General features: G+C 33.3%; 1 protein-coding gene across 1 annotated transcript; it reads right to left on the reverse strand.

Moving 5' to 3' along the window:
* Positions 1 to 214: 214 nt before the first annotated feature.
* Positions 215 to 9,004, reverse strand: LOC107068395 (polycomb group protein Pc). Its single transcript, XM_089175008.1, has 5 exons — positions 8,946 to 9,004; positions 7,946 to 8,119; positions 7,730 to 7,850; positions 6,914 to 7,339; positions 215 to 6,693 (listed from the first exon to the last, which is right to left on the reverse strand). The coding sequence occupies exons 1-5, from the start codon at positions 9,002 to 9,004 to the stop codon at positions 5,986 to 5,988; spliced, it is 1,488 nt and encodes a 495-aa protein (XP_089031134.1). The 3' UTR covers positions 215 to 5,985.
* Positions 9,005 to 25,863: the final 16,859 nt, after the last annotated feature.

The following is a 25,863-nucleotide window of genomic DNA, read 5'->3' on the forward strand; positions in this document are numbered from 1 at the left end:
TTTTTATATCTTCCAGATTAAAGATTTTATTGAAATATAAGGAAAATCTGTACCAGACAGAACTAAAAAAATGATTACTCGATGAATTTTTGGTACTACTACTTGAGGGGGGCGGGGCGGAGCGGAGCGGGACGGAGCGGGACGGAGCTGGGCGGAGCGGGGCGGGGCGGGGGGAGTTCTTCACATTATTGTACATACCTGCGTAACCACTGCGTTATTTTTTTTGTTTTTATTATTATTATTCTCATGCTTACTTTATAAGTAGGTTTGAATGTTTATAAGTACACAAACAATATTGAAGGTACGCGCACAGTCTATTTGAAAATGTCTAAACCTATAAACAGGAGTTTTCAATTTTCTTTTTTTGTTTTTGTTTTTCTTATCTTTCGCTAGACCAGCAGTTGCACTGTTGTGTTGTGTGTTGGTGGTTTGTTGTTGATTGATATTTTTTTAAATATATATATTGTTTTTTTTAATGCATAAAGAGACTCGTCGGGGGGGTTTGTTTGTTTGTTTTTTTTTTTCTCTTCCGCTTGCCATTTTTCTTGTTCTTTTATCATCATCATCATTATCATTTGTCATTTTCGCTATTTACAATTTTGTTCATTATTTTTCTTTTCTTTTCTTTTCTTTTATATATCATCATCATCGGCTAAAAGATTTCTTTTTTTTTTTAATTATAATTCAGAGCGCGGAATTATTATTATTATTATTATTATTATTAATATTAATATTATTACTATTATTAATAATATTATTGTTATTATTAATTTCTTGTTCATTTTGATATTTACAACTTTTTACACGATATTATCATCTGTCTCTTTCTCTCTCTCTCTCTCTCTTTTCTTTCTTTCCAATATACAAGGTGTGTTTCAAAAGATTATACAATAATTTGTTTTCTTTTTTTTTTCTTATTCTTCTTCTTCTTTCTTACTTTGTAATTTATTTCACCATTGCAATTTGAATTGCTAGGGAAATTGAACTTATTTATATACAATTATCCCCAGATATGAAAACTTGACGCAATTACGTATATATATTAATTGTTAAAGTATATAAATTCATTGAATTCATGAAATAACTAAACGTTTTAGTTAAACCATATAAAAAAGTATTTTATTATAAACTAATTAATATTAAAATGTGCTTTTTTTTATTTCTATTAACAATAATGCTTTAGCAATCATCAATATTTGTTCTTTTTTTTATCTTTTTGTTGTTCATCACATTAATTTACACAACACATAATGTAAATATATTTACAATTTCCAAATAAAAATGCATTTTTAATATAATATTTGAGAGATATAGAAAAAATTGCAAATAAATAAATAAAAAAAGAAACAAAAAAAAGCAACAAGTGTATAAAACCTTTTCTTTTTTTTTCTGTTCTTTTTTCAAATGAAATTACGACAAAATCATTTTATAAAAAAAAAATTGGGTGTAAAACAACAACAACAACAACAACACTATATAGAAAATACTTTCTCAAACTTTTCATTCTCAAGTTCTTCACACATTAATAATTCATACCAATGAACGGTGCAATAATATTTGAATATTTTTTTTGTTATATGTTGGTAGTGATCAATCATATCGTGACTTTAAATGAAAAGTTAAATAAAAATAAGCTCGGTGATTTAATATGTTAAAGTATGTAATTCTACGTTATTTTTTTTTCATACAATTAACTGGTCGGTATAGTTATTTCATACATTAACAGATCGCTATAGTTATTTCGTGAATTAACGTATTTTATACTTTAACAGTAACATATATATATATATATATATATATATATATATATATATATATATATAAATATACATGTATATGTACGTGTTTACGTTTTGTTAACTTAAGAGATCTTCTTTAATTATTTTCGGGACTCTTTTTATCTTTACTTATTGTAATGATAATAATATTAACGTCAAGTTTCAACGTAAATATAAAAGACAAGTAGTAAAAAGTAGTAAAAAAAAAAAAAAGACACAGAAGTAAAACCACAAAGGAACAAAATTATCAACGCAAACGAAATTGTACGTCCAAGGATAAATTTGTCTTCAACGGGGGATACATTATCATCATCATCATCATTATCATCATTATCATCATCATTATCATCATCATTATAATCATCATCTCTTTTACATCGTGCACACGATCATAAAACGTTTAACATTAATTAATTAATGTAAAATCTTTCGAATAATTCATTTATAATTGTAATATACAATTTAATTAAAAATAAATAATCGACTTTGTTTTTTTTTTTTTTTTTTTTTATAATAAATGTCCAAATTAAATTTGCTTTTTCTTTTTCATATCGGTTTGTTCACTTTTGTTAAACTTAAATTAGAAAAAAGCTTGGACAAAACACTAACGAATAATTTAAAATAACAAATTATCAATTTGTTCGAATTAGGAACATTTGTATATTGAACCCTTTCGCTAGTATGGGCGACTATAGTCGTTTTCCATAAAATGCCACTGACGTACTATTACGGACGACTGAAGTAGTCTCCTCTTTACATAAAATGCCACTCACATACTACTACTACTACGAGCGGTTATAGTCGCTATGTATAAAATGTCGCATAATTGTACATTGTATAATACATAATACATATGACGAACGATTTAAATTAATATGTTTAATTGTTATAAATATTTTATTTTATTTTTTTGTTTTGTTTTAATAAACACTGTCAAAACCCAAATCAGGTTGTCGTGAAAATCATAGACATGGCCGCTGTCGATTTTACTCAAGCACTGTGTGCACACTTTTGGTGCAGCTGCACGTGTTCAACGAAAATACCATGGGCGACCAGAAGTCGCCCGTCGCGAAAGAGGTTAATAAAACATACTCATGATTTTTTATGTCATTTACGAAAATTAAATTGTATTATTTAAAAAGAAACTGCTGCTACTGTGGTATCTCGAAAATTTATCTCTTTTCTTTCTTTCTTTTCTTCTTCTTCTTCTTCTTAACACGTTGAGCTACCGCACGAATTTAACGTGACTTGCCCAAAACGCCAACATGCATTTTTCATTATACGCCACCGCGTCACCGGTGACGCCCCCACGGCGCTGTAGCCAAATCGAGTGCCGATGACCCTCACGGCAGCCAACGTGTTAATCAAATCTGTACCCATAATTATGAAAGTGATCTATGTCAAAATTAATTTAAAAAAAGAAAAAATGAATTTATCAGTTATTACGCATTACATTATAATAAACTCTAAATAAATTCAATGTCATTTTCATTTTGTTATTATCAACAATGATTCGTTAGATAATGTTTGTTCATTTCAATATTGTATCAAATTTATATAGTGTGTTCAAGTATAAATCTTGAAATATCTCGAAACAACAGATGTATTACTTAAACCAGGGAGTCGGCAACCTTTTCAGTTGGAAGAGTCAAAAATTACAATTTACAAAATGTTGTCTTGCAAAGAATAAAATAGTACTCGCATCTCTCAGTCGTTGAGAGATAGAATCGGTGCTTAATCCTCGTTAATCGATTCAGAACGATTTTTAAATGTTTTTATTAAACTTTTTCAACTAAAGAGCCGCATGTGGCTCGCGAGCCGCAGGTTGCCGAGCCCTGACTTTAGACCACTTTCATAATTTATGGGCACATATGATATACAACATATATCAAGTTATATATGTTTACATTCGAATGAAGTCAAAACTAGAAATTTGTTATTATATAAAACAAATGCATCATTGGCTGTTAACACACTATCGGCAAGTCGGGTATTTTGACCCGTTCCACAGACTGGCGCTGGTCGGCGGATCGCGTATTAATACGTTTTATACAGAACGTAAGTTAATTTTTGAATAAAACACTTATTAATGCTCATTTTTTTTTTTTTATCATTGTCATTAATTTGTGAGCATAAATGATGTTTTTGGTTACTTTTTTTTTTTGTAAAACCTGACCAATGTTTAGTCATAAATTGAAATGTGCTATTTTGACACTGTAAGTTTCGTGTTTACAAAGTTAGCAGCATAAATTCAATTGATTGATTTTAATAGCATTGAATTTCAATTTTCCATATCTTCGAAATACTATTTAATACTTATTTTTCAAATTTCATTGAAATCCTACTATTAGATGTGAAGATATATAACAACATCATCATGTTTTCTAAATAGTGCAACTGTTGTTTTCATATTTCGCTGATTTTCGCGCGCTACAACGGCGCGAGTCAAGCTCACGACATTCCCAACGATAGTGTGTTAAGATAGGCTGATTAAAGATTCATTTTACAGATTAAAAAAAAAACAATTGAATAAAACAATTGTCATTAATAGACACAATAAGCAAATTTTACGTATTTTACATATTCTTTTTGTTTAAACAACACTGATCTCTCTTTTTATGCCAATAACGCATCAGACTCAAGATTTATGTACTCCTTCAACTTGGTGCTTCCATTTTTTTTTTATACGTTATATATATATATTCATTTAAATAATACAAAACGTGAGAATTAACAAATACAACGTAACGTATAATTGAGAAAAACACGAAAACGTACGACATAGTTTATTTCATGTTTTTTTTTTTTTTTGAAATAACACACGCTTTTTTTTTTATCGTAAAACAGAGAAATTTGAAGAAAAAAAAAAAAAAACATAAAAGATGAAAATTGTTAATAAACGCAAATCAAAAAAAAAAAAAAACAGAAACAAATTACTCACGACAAGTAGTAATTTTATAATATGATCGTGTACAACAAATTTGACGCATATTATATTATACTTTCTTTATTCTCTTCTTTCTTCATTCGTATTTTTTTGTTTTTTTATTTTTTTTTATTTTTTAGAGCGCATCTAAGTTCTATAAAGCGTTTTTAAAACATGCACTTTATTAGTGCGTACCTTTTTTTTTTGTTGTTATCAATAAATAACTCGACGGTGCTGCTGCTTATTCTCATTTATTTTTCATTCATCTCAATAACTGCTTATTTTTTTTTTACTTTGTTTTTTTTTTTGTTAAAACTTTTCAAGTCAATTTTGTCGTGCAATCACATATGTGTTTTTTTTTTCTTCTTTTTTTTTATGTTCTCTCTCTCTCTCTCTTTCTATCTCTCTTTTCTTTCATTTCATTTACCGATTGTATTATTAATATGAATGAACGTTTCATATTATTTTATCATAATCATAATTCATCATATCGTATTTTTACGATACACTTCTTCTTCCACACATACACACATACACACACAGCCACACATCTTTCTTACGCATATCTCTCTCTTTCTCTTTCTCTTTCTTTCTTTCTTTGCAATAATTAAAAAGAAAACGAAACGAAGTAGTAAAAAAAAAAATAAAAATGAATTAAAACGTTCTTTCAATTAACGTAGTAGGTTAGTAATTTAAACAAGAAAATTTCGAATTCTGTTGTTTCACAGCAGAAAAACGTAAATAAAAGCAAGATAAAGCATAAATTACGTGTCTTCTCTCTCTCTCTCTCTCTTTTTCTCTTTCTCTTTTCGATCATTTTCAATTATCAATCGTCGCCATTTAAACGTTTCTTTCATTTCACAACGCAACCGCGAGTTTATATTCTTGTTTTTTTTTATTTTTTTTTACAATTAAAAATGGTGTTAAGAAGTTAAATTTGTTTTATTTATTTCTTTTCTTTTCTTTTCTTTCTTGCTTTATTCTTTTTTTGTTCTTTTTCCTTTTTTTTTTTTCTTTTTCTTTTTTTAAATCGCTCGTCGCACACATGACGCGATTTTTCTTTTTCTTTCTCTCTCTCTCTCTCTCTTTTCTGCGCAGGACACATAATATAATCGATGTGTGAAAATAATTTATGTATTTACAGCGATTTAATACAACGAGAGTCCAAAAAAAAAAGAAAAAAAAAAAAAAAGGGAATAATCATACAATCATCGTTCCCCTTTTTTTTTCTTTCTTTCTTTTTATTCTTTTTTCTACTTTTGTTCATTTTCATAAAATGGGTTAATAAATGTCGCTTTTGGGATCTCTTTCACGAAAAAATCCTTTTTCCGTTTTACATTCTCTAATGGTAACCGTTTTAAGATTTACGGTGACATCTGTTATGAATACTTGATCGGCAACTGGATTTCTCGCGTGCCAATATTCCGTACCGGGATTTGATAAAGGAACGTACATTTCCGGCCTCACTATTTCAGTTTGTTTGATATTTGTTGCGTTATTATTATTGTTGTTATTGGTATTATTATTATTATTATTATTATTATTGTTATTATTATTATTGTTGTTATTACTAACATTACTATCATGGCTATGATGACCATTGACTATCGCAGTTAACCTATTGTTATTTGTGTAAGAATCCGTAGGACTCGGTGATTTATGACCATTAGCATCAACCGTCGTCGTTGTCGTCGTTGTCGTCGTCGTCGTCGTCGTCGTTGTTGAGTTGTTGCTAGTCTTTTCTGTTTTTTGTTCAGTTAAATGCCTTTTTTTCACTGGTTGATCCAGAGGTGTGTCAACTTGTGGAGACAGAGAAGCAGCTGACGGTGTACGTGGTAGAGAAGGTAATGGACCGTGAGGTACATCGGCTTCCGGTCGTTCCTTGTCTTGCACTGGTGGTGCCAACGTCGTTGGTACCGCTGGTAATGGTTCTTCGGGCGTGGATTTCACGCTAGAGGATGATGGCCTTCTACCGTTCACCTTGTGCCCCTAAAAAGAGACGATGCATAACAATGATCTCATTTAAAGAAAAGAAAACAAAGAACATCGTTATAGTAACTTATGAAGAATATTATTACTGCAAATACAAAAAACACTAACAAATCACTAGCATAATCCTAAACTATTACTAACATATATATATATATGTTACATTTGATTAATTATGATATATAGAAAATGTCTGTAATTATTGATATAAGGACCTTACATGATAAGACGACGGTGAATTGCCCTTTAACGGCAATAAACGTGGTATTTTGTTAGGTGGTGGACTACCACTACTCCCACTGCTTGGGCTGCTGGTGGTAATCGTAACACCAATTTTTCCAGATTCTTTACTTAGAACTTCAGCTTTTCTTTTAGTACCAGCTGGTTCTCTCCTTGGTAGTAACGGTATATCAACGCTACTATTTGAACTGTCCGAATCTACGCTAAACGTCGATGCCAATAATTCAGGTGGTGTAGGAGATTCTTGTCCGTCTAACGAACTTGGTAATGTGTCTTCGTCGGGAGCAACATGATTCAAATGTGGCGCGGATGTGCTACCCGTCGTTGATTCGTCTTGACTATCTTCTCCTACTCTTTCGTCTCCACCAGGTTCTTCGACGACCACGAGATTCGCTAATACTTGCTCCTTTAATGGAGATCATAAATGTTTCGGATCAAATATGAGAAACATAATGATACTAAATTTTAGTAATTTGAGTCAATGAAATAAAAGTCACTGATTTGACTAAGCCCACGATTAATACTACGCGCGTCACAACATATATTATAAAAATAAATATAAATTATTGTTATTTATTATACACAATGATAATTATAATCAATTTTTAATCATTTAATAGTGGTTAACGTGTTAAGTTTAATTTACTAAATGGTAACTTTTTATTTTTAAATAGAAATAAAAATTATACTAGAAGTAGAGTTTTGGTTTGCATACAACCTGACAATGAACATATCGTTACAATTTTATCAATTTAATATAAAAAAAAAAAGGGTAAAAGTATATAAATATTCTTACGTTGTATCTTGTATCCCTTCGTCTTGGCCTTCTCGAAGAAACATCTCCTCGTAAACTTTCCTCGTACAATTCGATTAACCTGACGTCTAAAATATTCTCTTCGGGTTCCCATGTGTTATATCTACGAATAGTGTTAAAAAGATTAATTAATTAATAATAATAATAATGTATAACATTTACAGATCAATTTTATTTATTATGATGATTTTTGCTTACTTTTTACTCCACCCTTTCCATTTAACAAAATACTCCACTTTCCCCTGAAACAAATATATATATATATATATATATAGATATATAATATATCGATTATGATAATCGATTTGGACAAAAGTTAAGAGACCAACATTTATTCTTTTAAATAATATTTTAAATAATCGATATGTGTTTGTTATTAATAATAATTATTATAAAAAAAGAAAAAAAACCAAAACATGTACAATTCTTCAAGGATTTGTATACATCGGTGTGTTTTAAATAACCAACCAATAGAAAAATAGAACGAATCTTCGATTGGACCAATCACGTGTTTCGAAACACATTGTGTTCGTATTTTTAATTGTTCATTTCTTTTTTTTCTTTTTTTTTTAAGGTAAATCTCTAAGAGAACTAATTTGAAATCGTGCAAAATTAGAGAAGTAAGCAGATTCAAATGAAATTCTCAATGAATTTCTGTGTTCTCTTTTGGAAAGTTTCTGTTTCATTGCTACTGTATTTTGACTTGCTAATTATCAATTGTACAGAGTCTCATGTGTCTCCGAACAAAATGAATAAAGGAAATTGCATTTACAGGACACAACCGACAACGGTAAAGTTGAAAATGAAGACGTTGTGGTCGTGACATAGAAGAAGAAGAAGGCTAACAATAAGTTTTAACGATGAGGAGGAGGAGGAGGAGGAGGAAGACGTCAGAGTAGCTCTCATTGGCGACGAAAAGATATAGATGGAAAAAGGTGAAGATAAAAAAGATGGAGGAGTGGTGGGGGAAAGCGAGAAAAGAGAAGGCAACTGTACGACAGGAGGAATGTTAATGAGGAAGAGAGATAGAAAATGTTGAGAAAAATAAAAAAAAAAAGATAAAGATGTCGGCGTCGTGTGCGAGCGCGAAATCCATCGAAGTGGCGCTGCCTGGTGACGGCTAATGGAAACTACTATCCGGCAAGCGGGCAACAGCAGAGTAGCAGGATACACACACATAATACACAACTACACTTACCCGCTTTCCCTCTTCTTCGTGATCCGCTCGGCGGCGTAAACTCTGTCACCGAGATCCATGACAGTTATTTACTATTTGTAGTCACTGTATTGTTTTTGTTGTTGTTGTTGTCGTCGTCGTCTTTTTCCTCAACAGAGGTTTGATGCACTTTGACGACGGTTTCATATACTGTTTAAAATTGACGATCATACGCACCGGTGACACTATTATATTTCGTGCAAATGAAATGGTGTCGTTGTAAACAACACACGAATCGCTTATGCAGCAGGAGGAGTATTACGACGACAGCCGCGTGTATCACATACACTTTAACTCTGATGACAAACAGAGCGCATGCATGTACACTCCACACACCCCACACGCACCACGCAGCATACACAGCAGACGCGCACGTGTGTGTATGATGATGGAAATAAGAAGAAAACACTTATTGCACAGAGATTCTATTTTACGCACGTAACGAAACCATCATCATCACCACCATCATCATCATTATCATCATCAACACCATCATCATCATCGTCTGTAGAGATTTCTCGCTACCGTCGTAGGTGGTAACGCTCGACGACGATAACAATTGGAAAGAAAAAAACTTTGAGGATAATGGCAACATTGAGATGCACCAAATTTGTTTTTCTCACAGTCATAGGAATATCTCTCTCGTGGATTATCGATGAAATTAGTTGCGACGATCACTGGGTGTTGTACACAACGTTTTAATTAAAAATACGTGCTAATGCACGCACGTAGGTTTAAGTAAAGCAAGAACGATTATTTTTAAATTGATTTTAAAAACATTGAACTTATTTAAAACATCGTTTATTATCAGGGCGGTCGATTGTCGTTAGGAAGAAACGGCACGTATTGACGCGTTCTATACGCTATACAACTACGACGATTACTGCGAGAGAACACTATACGGCATTGCACAATGTTTTTTCGCACCGATTGTGTGTAACACAACTCCACGAGAGGGAGAGAGAAAGAAATATAAAGAATGAAAGAAAGAGCAATAGTGCCGATGTCCAGGATCACGGATTGGACGACGACTGGAACGACGGTAGTAGTAATGGTGGCCGAACAGTTCACGTTTAAGCCGCGCTAGTGCAACGGCGTGCTACTACGGCGACCAATGTTTTTCGAAATGTTTAATAGTTTCTGTAAGACCGGCGGAGACTTTGCGAGAATAGCCTACGCGCACGTCTCATCGGAAAACGAATTTAACGCGGTAGATCGTGCCTTTTAAACTCGCTTTAATTAATTCGTGTCACTTCTATAATCTATATAGTTTGGCATCAAGTTATTTTGTGTTCTTGTCACGTTTTATTCTTTTCTTTTTGATCGAAATCAGAAAACTGTCGTTGTTATTTCGTGCACCGAATCTCTTGCAGTGTCTTTAGCAACTACTGGCCGAAGACTCACGTTATTTAAGAGCAGCTGGATTTGATCGGTAAAATTGTTTTTATTCTGACACTCTTGTGCTAGCTAGATAGCTAGCTCGTCTCTTGGTTCTCTCTTATGTTGTCGCTATCGTTATCGCTTGTTTCATTCGTAATCTGCTACTGTTACTGGCGCTGCTGTGTTGCTGCTGCTCCCTTCGGGTGAGTTCGGAGCTCGTGACGTCAGCAATTTTCCCTCGCCTCGTAAACACCAAACATGGCCGTCGCGTAGATATACGCTGTTGAACGCTTCTTAGATGGATCAGGAAAATTAAGAGTTTATCGTAAATGGATCGATCGATGAATCACTGAACAATGACCAAAGATCGTTTGACAAATATCCATGGCCACTAAACAACAAATATGGGTGCGGATGTCGGAAAACCGAGGTGCCCAACTTGGACCGTCTAACACATTCTGCAGATCGAGGCCGACTAGAGCCGAGGTCTGCCGAACTTCCCTCAGAAACCTAATGGACTCGCCCGAGTCGGTCTTCGTAGTGAGTAGGGAGGAAAGGAGAGAGGGAGAAAGAGAGAGAACTCGAGAAAGAGAGAGTGAGAGAGACTTGAAGTAAAGTACAGGAAGGGAAGGGAGGGGGTGTTCTCAACGGTAGTGATGCGTAAGGATGCCTTGGAGTGAAAGAGAGAGAGAAAAAGAGAGTAGTAGGGGAAAGAGAAAGATAACAAAATGTGGTGGGGGGTAGGAAAGAAAGAAAGGTGAAAGAGAGGGAGAATTGATAAAAGAAAAGGAGAGATAGACGCGCGCGCGCACGGTTGAACGATCACGAAGGGAAGAGAAAGAAGAAGGTAAAAGCAAGAGCAATGGAGGCAGAAGAGAAAAGAGACGGCGCTAGCTAAAGCACCGTCCTCAGAAGAAGAAAGCTGCTGGCCCGCCGTTCGTTCGTTCGTTCGTTTGCTTGCTTGCCAGCTAGCCAGCCAGCCAGCTAGGCAGCCAAGTCCCCTTCTGGTTTTCTCTATATGTGTGCGTTACTCGCTTGTGTGTGCGAGCGTATTCGATGCAACGTTGCCACGTTCGTTTCGTCGATAATACCGTGCCAAATGTCACTCGTGCACTGCCGGTACAATCGAAGCGCCCTATCTTCGCGCCTTCTTCTCGATCTCTCGATTTTTTTTCACGAATCACCGATGAGATAGAGGAGGGTGTGTATTTCCTTCTTTACTTTTTCAACGATCGATCGATTAGGCTTTCTTTTCTGTCGTTAAGCGATATTACACACGCAGACGACACCACATTACGTCGTCCAATCATTCTCTCTTATATTTCGATGAGTCTTCGACGATCCGACAACGTCGCGGATCTTCTTTTACGACGTTCTGTCACATACTACGTACACGTAACACATATCTCTACACAGAAAAAGAGAGAGATAGTCACAACGTTGGCAATATACACTCACGCACGCGCGCGTTTCTACGGGACAACGTAAAATCCTTCCTACCTTTCTTTTTTTCTTAAGACCTCGAAGGTAAATCGTATATATGAGTGCGTCATATACAAAAACGAAAAGAAGAAGGTATAAAGAGCAGCGCGGTACACGATTCAACCTAGGTTCTCGTTCGGCGAAAGCGACAGACGCTATTTACACTACGGAGACGAGAAATCGCACGTAGCGGGAGAGAGAAAAAAGAAATAGGGGGAGGGAAAGGTACTATGGAGGGGTGGGGGGAGAGAGCGAGAAAGAAACTACACATACGTTAACGAGCGGGAGACGATCTGCTCTCCGCATAAAACGCGTTCAACTTGGACGGATCCCGAACCGAAAATGTCCTCTTCTCTTCACCCCTATTCGCATTACACTCACAGCAGAACAGCAGACACGTATAGGCCAAAACGAACCGCGCGCATACACCGCGATACGTATATTTGGCACAGTAGTGGGGGTAGATTGAGAAAGAGACAGAGATATGATATTTGAGAGAAGGAGTAGTTTGTACGACGTGAGCATGCTGGAATCACGGAAGGGAAGGGTGTGCTTCGTCCTTCGACGTAAATACGAGGGATAAAAAGAAGTAGGAGAAACGATACGCTATTGGTCGGTCTTGGGCGGCGCCACCGACACCATGAGCAGACTACGACCTCTCGACCAATCATAGTCGACGTACGGCCCACTATGTTACCCCACGTAAACCTGAGAAGGCGGGCATATGAAGGACGATCGGATGATCGTATTTAGTCGGGTTCTCGCGGGTTCTCCGCGCGCCTTCTCCCCCCACCTCTCAACCTTTTCCTCTTCCTCTTCTTCTTCTTCTTCTTTCTTCTTTACCGGCATCCTCTGCCGCCGCGGTATATTCCCTCTTTCTTTCATTCTCTTTCTCCGTTTCTCTCGTTCAACGTCACACTCTTCTCTTACGGTTCTTTTCTTCCCTACCCCCCTCGGCCCCTTAACGCGTGCAAGAAGGTAGTCGCCGTGACGTTGTCGTTGTGTCGTCGTCATCATCATAGTATGGCAATGCACGCGCGCGCGCTACCGATCGTTTATTCTCTTCTCTCATCGGTCATTACTTGTTCCAATAAACATCTGTATTTTTTATGTACATATATATCTACTATGTAATTTATTTATATACCTTACATATAACAATTTTTTGTTATTTATACGTTAAAATTACAGGCGTCGTCTTCTTGTTAATCAAAGACCAAAGAGCACATGGAGTCTTAAAGAAAGAGAAAGATAGATAGATAGATAAATAGATAGATACATAGATAGATACATAGATAGATAAATAGGAACACACAACGTGCATGCGTCGCATAGTCGTATCATCGGTTTTGTGCAACCAGAAAATACACGCATGCACGCGCGCGTGCGTGCGCGCATGTTCTCTTTTTCTCTCTCTCTCTCTCTCTCTCTCTCTCACTCTTTCTCTTTCTCTTGCTGGCCTTCGGACCCCTTTTTCAGTAATACGCGTTGGGGGCTAGAGGGAGAGTATTGGGGCGGGGAAGTCTGATACACCACACTACTCTCCTCGATTCCTATTGAAATATACTTGGTCCTGGATTGAAGAGTGTTAAACAGAGAAATGCGACGATGCCCCGCGTCTTTCTCCCACCTTCTCCTCTCTCTCTTTCTCTCTCTTTTTTCTCTCTTTGTGGATGTAACCACTAACGTTAGGCCGGAACTATCTTTTCTCTCCCCCACCTTATTATCCCCACTCCTATTTTTTCCCCCTACTCGGTCGTTCTCTTTTCTCTCTCTCTTCTCTCTCTCTCTCTCTCTCTCTCTTTTCTCTTTGCATCTCCGAGAGCAGTGTTCAGAGAGTCTCGACTTTTCTCTCTTGCCATTTCTCTCTTTCTCTCTCTTTCTCATAGCCGCGTTCGTCGCCCTTTCCCCCCTCTCCTTCCCTTCTCCTCAAACCATTTCGTACCTCCGCCACCACCACCACCACCACCACCATATCGTTCTCTTCAGTTGCTCTTCTACGGGCACACTCATACATACAACACACACACACATATATATGCACATAACTACATATTCATAAACTAATAGGCATCATTTATGGATAATGTACCCCTCCCCCTTCCTTCTTCACCTCTTTTCTTCTCTACCTTATCTTTGCCCCATCTAATTTTATCATCAGCAATTTTGGTTTCACCGACTTCATTTTATCTTTTGTAATTGTTCTTATATTCATTTTATCTTTTGTAATTGTTCTTATATTCATTTTTTATTTTTTTTGTTTCTGTTTTGACTAGATTTGTTGTTGTTGTTGTTTTGACTAGTTTTGTTGTTGATTTGACAGTTCTGCAGTTTTGTATCCTTATCAGTTTCCCTATACGTTTATTTCTGTTGTTAGAAAGATTTTATTCTTGCCTTATGGTTTATTTAAATGTTTATAAGAGTATGTGTAATTCACGTTAATGTATAATATCGGTAATTGTTTTTAATTTCATTCGAATTCTTTGTCCTACGATGATCGTTTTATATTATTACGAGATACCCAAAGATCTTTTGAGGTTAAATGCGAGGGAGAAATGTGTGTGTTTACTTGCAAGTTAATTTTTGCATAAATCAATACTGTTCACACTTAATAATAATGCATCATCACGGTATTTAACATTTTTATCTGTCATTTTTATCTTGTCATCATTATATGTCTCTATTATTTGTGAAATACTTTGAATTTATTAGTATGTGGGGGGGGTAAATAGAGAACATTTTATTCCTGAAATGAGTAATTAAAAAAAGTTTGATCAAATTGATGTTACCTCGTTGAATTTTCCTCGAAAATTTATTGATATCGTTGTAATCTATAGTTGTTGTTCTTTCCTTTAAGATAATAATCATCTATTTAAAAAGTAATCAAAGTATTTGGGTAATCGGGTACAGTCAGTTGTTGCACCATTGAAAGATATCAATTAGAATGTAGAAAGATCAATGAAAAGAAAAGAAAAGAAAGTAAATGAATAAGTAATAACATTATAATCGTATTATCAAAATTTGAACAAAAAAAACAAAAAAAAAGAAAAGAAAAACAACAAAAAAAGAAAATATAAATAAAATAAAACTTGTCTATCGCATTATGCAAATGTATGCAACACGTTTGATATAAATTTGTGCATGAATTTGCACATTAGTACGGTATTCAAGTCAATGATAATTCAAGGATTATTATTATTATTATTAATAAATTAATCTATTATACAAATAATGAAAGAATATGAGATCATTGAAATAATCTAGAAAATAAAGATGGCAAATAATATGTAACAAAGAATCCGAATGTCTTAAAATAGATGATTACGTCGCCGATGTAATTCTTAAACGTCGCGCATCGATGAACAACACGGACCTTGATAAACAATGTGTCACTACAGTTTTAACTTGTATTTGTATATGTGTCTGTGTAGTACGTATGTGTACGTAGAAAACGAGGCTGCACCTAAAACGAACTCTATTCCCAATAGAGAATGTTCAGTTAATTAAGGTTCTTCTTGACAATGATTTTAGTTCAATGGAAACACAATACTTACTTGGTAATTATTTATTTGTTTTTTATTTTTAAATTTATCACGAATAATTTTATAGGGTTTTTTACAATGAATTTTTACGCATCAATAATCCTTAATGTTTATTTATTTATGTATACATATATATGAGCCGTTTATTTTGAAAATGGATTAACTCCATTTATGTTCGAATTGAGGTATTGATGATGGGTTTGCGTTTCAATGTAATTCAAAATATTCGTACATGATACTAATGAGTCATACTGTATCTAAAGGTGTTCAATTTACAGTTCCTATTAAAATAGTGGCAATTAATATGCGTTTTTTTTTAACAAGAATAGAGTTAAGATACTTTCAAAATTAATAATCAGATTCATTCTAAAAATTGGAAGGAGCCCAAGTTCATTAAACATAATTTAAGATGCTTCTTAAATTGCAAAAAAAAAAAACAATGCTCAGTTTATTTGACATATCTTGAAAACACTTAAGAAACATAATTTATGTGATTGAAATGATTTTGTTAATTACATCAATTACAAAACAATTTACTGTTCATTTACATTTAGCGTGTGTTGAAAGGGATTTTAAAGAAATTTATGATATTCCGGTTGTACATGTCGGTAGTAGGGCCCATTATGTTCTTAAATTTTGCTGTTGTAATTTGTCCGATATTTTCATACACTGATGTCAATATAATATTGTCGAACTTTTTTGTTTTTTTTTTTTTTTGATCTACCCAGACGTGCTAATAAATTCAACAAGATTTTCAAAATGTTCATTCTCATTCATTCGATGTCTTATAGAAAATTTCATACGACTTTCATTTCTGACAAAAACACATTGAAACATATTTTTAAATCAGTTTATCGATTATCCGTTAGAATTGTGTAACCCCCTTTTTAAAAATTACCTTTTCTAAAATTGGTATATTTTTTTTACTAATAAAGGATATTACATAATTTAAAAACATAAGAAAAAAAAAAAAAGAAAAGAATTCATAACGAAGATTTAATAACCAATTGTTTTCATATAAATAAAACGAAATGAAAACTTATGAGAATGTGTAGCTATTACAATAATATTTCAAGGTGATGACTAAAAAAATGTCCCATCGTATATTACGGTGTATCCAAAAGGTGTGGGACACTTTTAATGCTCCACCATACTTCAAAGAGTTAAAACAAGGTTTAAAATGTTATTTACAGTTCGGAGAATTAAGAATAGAAATCATTTTATTTCGGTGATCAATTTATTATTATTATTATTATTATTATTTTATTATTGTTTATATCAATTACATTTGGAAATAAACGTAAACGAATGATTTAATATTTCAATGAAATGTATTTGATCAAAATAAAACAAAAGAGAAAGGAGATGTATAATAAAAAGATCAACGAGTAAATTAACTTAGTGTTCAGTCTCGATCAGACATTTTTAGTTTTTTTTTTTACATCCGTTCGACTAACCTTTTAATTCAAATATTTATACAGATAAATCGTTAATAAATCGATCACGATTTAACACGATGTAAAAAGTATCTCTACTACGTTTTCATATCAAATGGAAATGAATTTTTGATCAAGTGACAATTCATCAAAATAATAATAATAATAATAATAACAATGATGATAATTAAGTGAATGTGAATATTGATTGAGTGATGATATTTAGTTGAGACACCCGTTAGACAAGTGCACCTACGTAAGTTCACTTATTAATTCAGTAACGAGAGCAACGGCCACGCTGGTTTGGCGCATTGCACCGTTTTATACATCGTCGTTGGGACATAATGCGTGTAACACTACTCTCTAACCAACACGTATGTATTACTTATACAACATATACATATATACATGTGTGTATATATATAGAAAGAAAAATAGCGAGGAAAGGTTAAAAAAAAAGAAAAAAAGAAAAGAACGTTTATCATTCATCAAAGTTTTATCCAAATCTAACGCATGTTATCAACACTGTGAATTATCTTTACAATTCATTTAGAAATTTTCTTTTCATAATTAAAAGGTCTTTTTTTTTATCTGTAAAACACCGAAATTAATCTCTGTTAAACGGGACAAATTTTCTTTATTTTTTTAATTATACAGATTTGATTATTTATTTATATATAAAATACGTCAAATACGTTTGACCAATTTAAAAGTCCCGCCAAATTTGACCGGTTACTGTCAAACGTACGCACAAATCAAATATGTCGGTTAAATATCGAATATTTTACGCGTTTATTTTGATATATTAATAATATTTAAACGTATACACATACACCAATGATCTAATTTTGTTAAACATATTAATGAACATTTTCAAACAGTTTTTATATTCATCAGTATATTCATAAAGGTACACTCATTCTCATAAATATCAAATTAGACTCTATCAACTTTTGCTAACAAATTCATGTATAGTTTTTATTGTTCTTGTTTAAATTATTAGGTTTATGGTGTTTAATATATGGGTTTTTATTTGATTAATACGTCAGTTGTATAACCTTCTGCACGCAACACTGTTCTGCACGTTGTTTCCGGATGTATCAGTGATACCACAACCGTTCGTTCTTCCTATGTAACATTGTGACTATTTTTGGAACACACCATGTATGTGATGAAAGATTTTTCTGTTTTTTATATATATATATATATATATATATATTTTAAATATTTCCGTCTATCAACGTTTATCGTTAAAACTTGTTAGGTTATCCGAACAATTTTTTCTTTTTTTTTTTTGAATATTATACAATAAAGAAAGAAGATAATATACAGTAGAATCAATATTATTTAGTAAAAATAATATAAAAAATATTACGTGTATAATATTGTTCAAATTATCATAATAAAACCGACATAACCTAATAAAACGATCATTGGTTATATTAAGAAGTAAATCAAATGAATCACCAATAAGAAGGAAGAAATTTTTAGGACGATCTAATATAATTCGTGGGAGAGTATAAAATCTTTATTTTTTTATTTTTATTAAATAATATATATATATATATATATATATATATATATATATATATTATATATATAATTAATAATAATTAATATTAAATTGTATCTTTATTTTTCTATAAATTGTGTCGTTATTTTTGTGTCTACATTTGAAAAAAAAAAGTGAAATCTCGTACGAAATGAGACGAAAGTTTCGTTTCGTAAATGATCACAGTGTATAATATACGGTGTACGTTTCGTAAAGTATTTCGTAGAAAATATCGATAATTATTTTTTCATTAATAAATAATATCTAGAAGATTAATTTTAGATAAATAATCGAAAGTATCGTTTCGCGCGTTAGATTTCATTTTGACCGATCGTCAAAATTGTTTTATTTGTTCGTAAAATGAATTTTATCCATTAGTAAAATTGTAAAATGATCGTTAGAATAATCGTCTATAACTTCGTTTCTATTGGATATTATTTGATGAAAATTTAATCTCATGACTGCGAAATGATAACGAATGTAATGTAAAAAAAATTATTGAGATATCTCGTTTGGTTTTTGAGATATTAATTGGTGCATTTTCGTCTGCGCAAATATGGTACAAAATGCGTACCGGGTTTGCGCAGGTACTTTGCCCCTCCCTTCTTAAGAGAACTCTAAATACGCGTATAAGTGGAACTTTCTATATAACACACATACATACACATATATACACATATGAAAGAGAAAGATAAGTATATATATATATAGTGACGGAGAAAACGACCTTGCTCTTTTCATATCATCAACATATCGATATGTTTCGAGATTCTGATGCATAACAAACTTTCTATTTCGCCATTATCCACTTTTGTTGTTGTTGTTCTTTTCTTTCATCTCTCTCTTTTTAATAAATCATTTTGTTATTAAATAATTAATGCAATATTAATATATTTTTAAATGAAATATATAACTGTGAGTGTAAGGTTAGGAAGAAAATTACGCGAATTGGGTCATCCCAAAAGTTTCATCTTTTTTTTTAATTTTACAGGCAGAATATTTTTGAGGTTATATAAAATATACAGTAAAAAATACAGGTAATATATATATATAGTAGAATCGATATTATTTGGTAAAATAATGTAACGATAGATCACGCTTATAATATTGTACAAGTTATCATAGTAAAACGATCATAACCTAATAAAACGAGCATGGGTTTATAATTAAAAAAAAAGTAAGTCAAATGAATGATGTAAAAATATAAATATAAATATAATAAAGTAATAAAATTACGTTTATATATTATATTATACAATTATATGAAATATAAACAAAGAAATATATATGACAAAAATCTTTTCTTAAATATGATCTTATTCGTACAAAAAAATACAATTTTGAATCACTAAACGTTACAACAAAATAACTGTAAATAACTATACATTTATTAATCAAGTAATTTAACTTTTTTTTTTTAACAAAAATTTATCAAAATATATCGATGATAAATAACGAGTATCATTCACGTTTTTTTTTTTTGGACAAAACTCTGACGAAGAAACAAAGAAAAAATATTTGCAATTGCATATAATTACAAAATGGCAGATGGTGGGGGGTCTAGTGTAAAAAAAATTACCATATTTAACGAGATTCTAGTATTATAAACATTTCAACAAAAATATGTGTATCCAATGAAAAAAAATTAAAACCTAAATAAAACAACCAATATCCACGTTCATTGGACAAAACTCTGAATGAAGCAACAAACAAAAAATATTTGCAATTGCATATAATTAAAAAATGGCAGATGGTGGGGGGTCTAGTGTAAAAAAAATTACCATATTTAATGAGATTCTAGTATTATAAATATTCCAACAAAAATAAGTGTATCCAATGAAACAAATTAACGTAAATAAAACAAATAACCAATATCCACGTTCATTGGACAAAACTCTGAATGAAGAAACAAACAAACAAGAAATATCTACAATTGCAATTGCATTCTAATTAAAAACTGATAGATGATGAGAGTTTAGTGTAAAAAAAAAAAAAAAAAAAAAAATCATCTTACGAAGCCATTCAAAAGTTGATAATAAAACAAGAAAGTAGGCAAAAAAAAAACAAATAAACAAAGAGGGAGGAGAAAATTCGTGCCAATGAACGAGAAAGAAAGTAAGAAAGAAAGAAAGAAAGAAAGAGAGAGAGAGAGAGAGAGACAGACAGAGAGGGAAAGCAGTGAAAAAGAAAGAAAAGGAAAGAGAAGAAAGAAAACAGAGTGGTAAAGGTGGATTGCTTGCACTCGAGAAGAGAAAAAGGAGAAGAGAGGAAGACGACAGGTGAAGAGAGGTGAAGAGAAGAGAAGGAAGAGTAGAGATGAGATGAGTAGAATGGGGAGGGGAGGGGTGGGGAGAGAAGTATGCGATCTCACACACCCACTCTTTGGACAATAATTCCTGTCACCATAGCAACACCCTCGAGACGTTCCCGTATCTATCCGGCCTGTAAAAGCAGAAGCAACAACACAACACACACTTTATACATACACATACATATGTATATATATGTATCCTTCTCTTTGTGTGTTGAAAGAGAGAGAGAGAGAGAGAGAGAGAGAGAGAGAGAGAGAGAGAGAGAGAGAGAGAGAGAGAGAGAGAGAGAGAGAGAGAGTGGCCCTTTTTCTATCTATCGATCCTTGTCTCTCTTTCTCTTTCTTTGTCCTGGTCCCATCGAACGTTCCCTTTTTCTTCCTTATTCGTTTTCCTGCAATTCCACCACCATCATCTACCATCACCAACCATCACCGTCACCAGTTTCAACATTTCTACCACCACCACCACTACTACTACCCACCCCAATACACTCTGTGTGGTACTTTCCCCTCTCGTCACTAGACCCCCATTGCCAGTTCACCAGAAGTTCGCGTATCGATCCGTCAACGAGTTCGAGGTTTCTACCTACTCTACGGGGTTTCTACCTACTCCACGGGGAAATGCCATTGACGATGGAATTGACTCTCTCTCTCTCTCTCTCTTTCTCTCTTGTGCCCTCTCTCTTTCTTTTTCTCTCTCTCTTTTTCATGATCAATTTCTTTCATTTTATTTTACCTTTCTCTTTCCTCACTTCTTCTTCTTCTTTTGGTATTTTTATTGTTCTACTTAAATTACTGCAACGAAGATATTGCGGGAAGGGGGAAAGGGGAGGGGCTGGGGAAGCCCAACAGGAAAGAACAGAAGGAAAGAAAGGATAACATTTTCTTGTCCTTCTTTTTCCTTCCTGTTTTCTATCTTTGTGCTTTTTTTAATTTTAATTTTTTTGATTTTTTTTTCTCTCTAGAATATTTTTTAGAGTCATCTGTTATTTTTGTTCTTAATATACGTTGCAGGAGTAATATGCAAATGGAATTGAAATGCTTTTTTTCTTGTTTTCCTTTGGGTCTTACAACATCTGTTCTTGTATCTATAAAAATATATATACATAGATAGATAGTTTTATCTATTTGGATAGAATAATAATAATTTTATTAATGAATTATTTGGAAAAATGTTTTGTTAACGTATTAAAAATGATTTGATATAAAAATGATAATATAATTGAATTTTTTTAATGATTCTTGCATTATATTATATTATTAATTTGTTTTATAATAATAATAATAATTATTATTATTATTATATGAATCCTCAATGTGTGTTTGAAGGAAGATACTCCATTTTGTAGAAATTTCAAATAACATCTTCAAAGATCAGATACATTAGAAAGATTGTAATTAATTGAATTGAATTGAATATTATTTTGAAAAATAAGATACGCGTCATGTTCGTCAAATCCAGTCGTCTGATTGGTCGAACCACTATGGAAAGCCATTGTTACGCTTCCGTGATTGGCACCCCTAGGTCTTTCTCTCTTTCTGAATCTACGATACATTTCTTACTGAGAAAATAAAAAAAAAGAAGCGAAGTCAACAAACCATAGAATCAACAGAAATACAACTTCTGTATAAACATATTTCAAAAAAATAAGAATTAAACTTTCGTGTCAAAATATACAATCGTTAGAAGTGTCACCTAGTATCGGACAGATTTCACTTTGAACAACTAGCATCGGAAATTTTGAAATCATCCAACATCGATCACATATGTAGACGTATGAACATTCAGAAATATGTGCCCATGCATCATGAGCCAACCCATGCCAGTTGGAACACAGTATCCAGTCTTGGTCGTAGTCCGCTAAGCACCCTACGCAAGTAGTTCTTTCAATTTCAGATATCTCAGTCAGTGGCTGTTTTTTTCTTATCTCTATCTCCACTTGTTCCCTTAGCTTTTACTCCATTGGCTTGTTTCCCCTTTTACTTCACTTCTTCCTTACTGACTGACTCTGCATCTGTTTCTGATTGACTTACTAGCTCTGACTCTGACTGACTGACTGATTTTGACTCTTACTCGGACTGACTGACTGATTTTGACTCTTACTCAGACTGACTGAATGACTTTGACTTTGACTGTCTCACTCTGACTTTGATTCTGATTGACTCTGAATCTAACTGACTGACTCTGTCTCTTACTCTGACTTTGATTATTACTGACTGACTCTGACTCTGACTCCTACTAACTGACTGACTCTGTCTCTTACTCTAACTCTGCCAATAACTCTGTCACTGAAGACTGTCAGTCTTCACTTCTTTGGTTTATTGCTCGTACTTTTCTTTTGCTATTTTCAATGTAATTTTCAGTGGCCGACGTTAAGGGACTATTTTTGTTTGGTACTAGGTGACAGGATAATACCAACATTACGTGAACTATACCTAATTCGTTTTGAAAATCAACCAATAAAATTCATATACAACGAATAATAATGGAACCCCTTTTATAAATGAACAAATACCATAAAGAAATGTAGATATAACACTTAACTGAATCTTATGGGATGCAGTGTTTTCCTGCTGGAAACAGAAATTGACTGTTTCTGATGTTGCCTTGAGCGTCATTGATAAACTGGGTCGTATTTGAATTGTTCATATTATTATTTTTTGAGATATATGTATAAGTGTCCAAAGTTACGTGAACACCCCCTATAATTAATATAATTATTAACATGATCGACAGAACGATTGATGAACCTCATACGAAAGCCTCAAAAGAATTCAAACCTCAAGGGAATATCATTTAACGAAATTCTTTTCAAGATTACGTGAATATCATTTTATTATTATTATTATTATCTTCGAATTTCATTTGTTAAAAGAAAAGTCATTATTTTAAGGTATAAACCGGTTGATATTAAATGATAATGAGATAGTTGTTCATAAAGTATCACAGCTTGATGGAATGATGAGAGATAAACGATGCCGACGTTGGACAGTGGTCAGAACAACCAATCTCGTAGTCCAAGTTAAAAGAGAAAGAGAGAAAGAAAGAACGAAAGAGAGAGAAAGAGAAAGAACTCGATCCGGGGACCGGGACCGGGACCGGGACCGGGACCGGGACCGGAAGTAACCCATCACACTTCACATTCTCAGCTTCCGTTCTCTTATCTTTTCTCCTATCTCTTCTTTTTCTTCAATGAATCTCATTCGTTATCCTATCACCGCTAACATTTATAATTTACTATAATTGTTAAATCATTAATATTATAATATTCGCGTTAACTCGAAATTTTTGGCGTCAATTTTTATTCATCTTTTGTGTGTGTGTGTGTTTTTGTTTTATTTATATTATTTTATTATATGTATTTTGATAGGGTGAATGTTCTAACACGATGATTTGAAAATAAACACACCACTTGAATCTCTCTCTCTCTCACTTTCTTTCTCTCTTTCTCTCTCTCTCTTTCTCGAAAGGCCGTTAAAATGGCGTACGAACACTTTGACGAGGGATATGAAAATCCAACAACGCGTGTTATATAAAGTTATTATATATATATTTTATTTTGTGTAAAGCGAAATTAATTATTTACAATAATTATAACATTTATATAACATTAATATATAAGTTATACTTGTTTTGTTGGTACTTACGTATTAACGCCATTGCACCGGAGCAAAAATTCTGCTAATGCGCCAATAAAGAGCATTCTTGTTGTTCGCATACAACAATCTTGTTGTTTGCACATAGCAACCGTCAAGGTTTCGTCAGGGTTGCGTTAGGATTTTGTCATTTTTTAGTTCTATAACGCCATTGCACCGCAGCAAAAATTCTGCTAATGCGCCAATAGTAGAGCAATCTTGTTGTTCGCACACAACAACCTTGTTGTTTGCACATAACAACCGTCTGGGTTTCGTCAGGGTTTCGTCAGGGTTGCGTTAGGATTTTGTCATTTTTTGCATCAATTTAAGGTGTAGTAGGGCTTTGGCGCATTAGCTGAATTTTTGCTGCGGTACCATGACGTTAATACGCAAGTACCATTTTTTTGTTTTGTAATTTCATCAAAAAATAATATTATTAATGAAATTACATTGACAATTTATTCATCACATCAACGAAACATCGAAATATATCGATCACCATTACACATTACACATTAATTATTAAAATAATAAAATGAATATAAATAAAAGTAAATCACTTGAGAACCAATTATATTCATTAAAGGAATAATCAATGAAGTAAATTAGTAAACTAGGGATCCTTCATATAAAGATGGTTGTTAACCTCGGTAAACCGACATTATGGATAACACACAAAAGGTGTACGAACGAATACGAGTAAAAATACAACTACTAATAGAAATGTGAGTTCTCTCTTTCTCATTCTCTCTCTCTCTCTCTCTCTCTCTTTCTCTTTCTCGTGGAAGCTCACCGACCGCGAAACCGAGTGGTGTTTTGAAAGGCGAACGTGCAGAAATAGAAAATCCGATCGGCCGGGCGAAGGAGAAACGGGACAAAAGGTTCATGCAGAATTCAGTGTTGGTCGTTCCTCTATAATCGGTGCCGGAGTATCGATCGTTTACCACCAGATACACCTCTACCTACTCGTGTGTATGCTGCTGACTCTTTTTTCTTGTTGTTTTTACTTAAACAATTCTCTCTCTCTCTCTCTCTCTCTCTCTCTTTCTCTCTTTCTTTTTGTCTTAACTCGACATTTAACTACACACATTTCCATTGATTTTCATCAAAGTTCTATCTTCCATTTTGAATCAGTATATACAGGACAATCATCCTACTGGTAGATCCTTTATGGTAACCAAACGTGGTGTCATTTACGTTACGGGCCCAAAATAAATGTAGGATTTGAGAAAATAATGTTGTTTCGTTAAATGTTCGCAATGCAAAACGCGATGAGGAGAAAATCCCATAACGTAGAAGTACAACACCGATCGTACAACAAAACCGGACACCATTAACGTCGTAAAATCACATAGATTAAGATGGGTCAGGTGACGTGGGCGTGCATGGGGATGAATCGGTATACCGAACGGGAAAAGACCACTGGGTAGACCGAGACGTAGATGGGAGGACAATATTATTTAGGGATCATCAAGAAATGGGCTACGAAGACTGCGAATGGACGGGGTCGTGCTCAGGGACGGATTTGGTATTTGCGGCAATGAACTTTCGAGTTTCTAAT

The sequence above is a fragment of the Polistes dominula genome, unplaced genomic scaffold (assembly GCF_049000335.1).
Source record: "Polistes dominula isolate Pdom_NZ unplaced genomic scaffold, Pdom_raw_medaka contig_29, whole genome shotgun sequence".
In the NCBI taxonomy this organism is placed as follows: Eukaryota; Metazoa; Arthropoda; class Insecta; order Hymenoptera; family Vespidae; genus Polistes; species Polistes dominula.